Here is a 2,866-nt window from a genome sequence, read left to right as displayed (position 1 = left end):
CAAACTATTTAAGTTTTTAATGTTCATATTTAGTAAGAATGTCAATTATCATTATATAATCAAACATAGTATAGTTTGTAATAGTACATTTTTAAAAGTATAAATTAAATATTTATTATACCAACACATATTCAGTTGGTCATTAAACAATACATATAATAATATAGCAATAATATTACTCGATTGGAATCATTGTTACTTAGACATCACTAGATGTCTTGATCTTTATTACACACCACGTACGTGTGTAGTTTATTTTATACGTACGTGCAACACGTGTGACTGTTCTTCATTATTTAACGAAACGTCACCAAAGCCTATGCATTTTAATGATATATATATACAGAGAATTTTACTATACTTTTATCACAATTAATTTTGTATTGAAAATAATTTTTTCTAAAAGTCAATTCTGTATTGAAAATAAATTTTTATTACATAAAAATTGTGATCGAAACACGGCACACAAAAACCGTACATTAAAGGTCAACTCAAGAAAAGGCCCCGAAGTGGTTAAAAGCATGCAAATTACTGACTTTCTTTTCTCTGAATCAAAGATTCAAATCCACAGCAAATGGCTATGGTGGATAATTTGATTAAGAATTAATTTCATGAAGTATTAAAAAAAAACATTTCTCGTTTGAAAATTACAATTACAATAAAATATCAACTGCATGGTTAACACAATTATATAATCAAATATTAATTCAAACTGCATTAAAGGTAAAACAAAGTATATCGAAAAAGAAACAAAATAGACGATTAATTAGTACAGAGAAATGCATGAAGCAAAGTAATAATAATAATACGTGATGGGAGAGAGACGAAAATGCTTAATCCAACTAACATTTCCAACTCCTGATAGGAAAACCTAAATACAGTAATAAATAATACCATTTTGGCTGAAGAAATTAAAAGATCTATCAAGAATTCTGCACTTTGGCTGCGAACAAATTCAAAGCTTCCTGATAATGAAAAATGTCTCCAAGAATCCCATTCGATCCATTCATCTGCATGTTCGAAGACTGGAGGAAATCATTGCCGAAAGAAACAGTAGGGTTTGATTCGATATCGAAGAAATTTCGCAGGTCATGATCAATATTCTCGTGAGGGTTTGTAAAATTCTTGACCGCAAACTCGAATTTCGCGGGGACTTCAGCCGCCATCGGCGGAGGAGTAAATGCATTACAAGCGATATGCGGCGGCTCGGCCTTGACGACCGTCTTAGGTTTCGGGAAAAACCCGTGAAGAACTTCTTGTAATAAGCCCGAACCGGACCTCTCGGAAGGGAAGAAGTCCACTGCATCAGCTTGAATATTATCCGTGCTTGTTAAACCTGAAACAGGGGTGATGATATTTTCATGAACACCGAATTTGGCTGAGTTTAAAGAAGATACAATCGTTGTGTTCAAGCAGGTAGCTTGAGAAGTCGTATTACACGACAGATTCATCAAGGGATTACAAGGTGATCCAAAGAAAGCATTCGAAGGCATCTGTTCTTGCAGAGGCAATTTGAAACAAGAAGAAGAATAGTCGGAGTATTTCGAGTAAGATGAGTTGAAATAGTCACGAAGCAGAAGCATGTTGTTGCAGTTACTTCCTTTAAACGAAGATCCATCGAAATCAAGATTAGGGTTTTCGAAAGAATTAATGGAAGACAAAGACTTCTGATAATGAAACGAAGGGAGGAGGTTCTCCGCCGCCGCCGCCGGCGGGTGCGTCGGAGAAGCGGGGTAAACAAAGTTCGTCCTCGCTTTCACGCCTCGCATGGCCCGAGCGGCGCAGTCATAAGCACACGCCGCCTCCTCCGCGGTGTCGAATGTTCCGAGCCACCGCCTCTCTTTCGACAGAGGGTCTCTTATCTCGGCCGCGTAACGTCCCCACGGGCGGCGACGGACGCCGCGGTACCTCATGGTGGTGCCGGTGGAGACGGCGGCGGCGGAGGTGGTGTCTTTGAGGGACCTCTTGTTGGGAGTGCAACGCTTGGGGACGGCGGAGGTGGTGGGGGGGAAGAGGATGTCGGAGTCTGCGGAGGCGAGGGAGCCGTTGAGTCTTCTCAAAGCTTCTTCCATGGCGGATAGAGAGTATGTGAGAAGCAAAAGAATCTTTGGAGAAGAATGTTTCTGTGAAATTTAGCTAGAAAGTTTGGTAGAAAGAGAGTTCGCACCTGCAAGCGTGTGTAGAAGCTTGGGGAATAATGCTGTATTTATAGGAGGAGATAGACTTAGTTATTATTGCAGGACCACTGAAAACGTATTTGAATCATAAAAATTATATTAAATATTTATCTTTTTTTGGTATTCAAATTTTTCGATTTTAATATTTTGAAATATATATAAGATTAAAACTCAATTTAATATTAGGAATATATATTCCTCCGCCTTTTAACTTTTCCAAATTCTTTTGGTGGCTGATTTAAACTTGGAAATTGGACATTTGTTGTAATGGAAAAATGAGCAATTATCTGCTATAATATTTGGGATAATTGCATATACTACTCATGGAAATACCGATATTGCTAAAAACGCCCTGTGAAAAAAGAATGATCTATTAGCTCCCAGTGTTTTTTTAATCTTGAGCACATACCTACCCATGTTTTCAAATTTTGAGCACAAAACCCCTTGTCTGTACGTTTTTTTAGGGGTATTTGTGCTTAAAATTTCAAAACATAAGGGGTTAATAGGAACAGAAGTTTTCAGCAATATCATGATTTCACAGGGTAATATATGCAATTATCACATAATATTGAACATATTTACAAATTTCAGGTGCATAAATTTTATTTCAATAAATTTAAAATTGTAAAAGTTGCTTTAGAATATAGTGATAGAAATAATAACAAATAAAATAGATGAATTTTACACTT

The 2,866-nt window shown here is 36.7% G+C and overlaps 1 protein-coding gene across 1 annotated transcript; it reads right to left on the bottom strand.

Moving 5' to 3' along the window:
• Positions 1 to 823: 823 nt before the first annotated feature.
• Positions 824 to 2,160, bottom strand: LOC140872333 (ethylene-responsive transcription factor ESR2-like). The gene has a single exon (XM_073275155.1). The coding sequence runs from the start codon at positions 2,070 to 2,072 to the stop codon at positions 924 to 926; it is 1,149 nt and encodes a 382-aa protein (XP_073131256.1). The 5' UTR covers positions 2,073 to 2,160; the 3' UTR covers positions 824 to 923.
• Between the last annotated feature and the right edge of the window lie 706 nt (positions 2,161 to 2,866).

This window comes from Henckelia pumila, unplaced genomic scaffold (assembly GCF_033568475.1).
Source record: "Henckelia pumila isolate YLH828 unplaced genomic scaffold, ASM3356847v2 CTG_461:::fragment_3, whole genome shotgun sequence".
Classification (NCBI taxonomy): domain Eukaryota; kingdom Viridiplantae; phylum Streptophyta; class Magnoliopsida; order Lamiales; family Gesneriaceae; genus Henckelia; species Henckelia pumila.
This window is presented reverse-complemented; position numbering and strand designations above follow the sequence as displayed.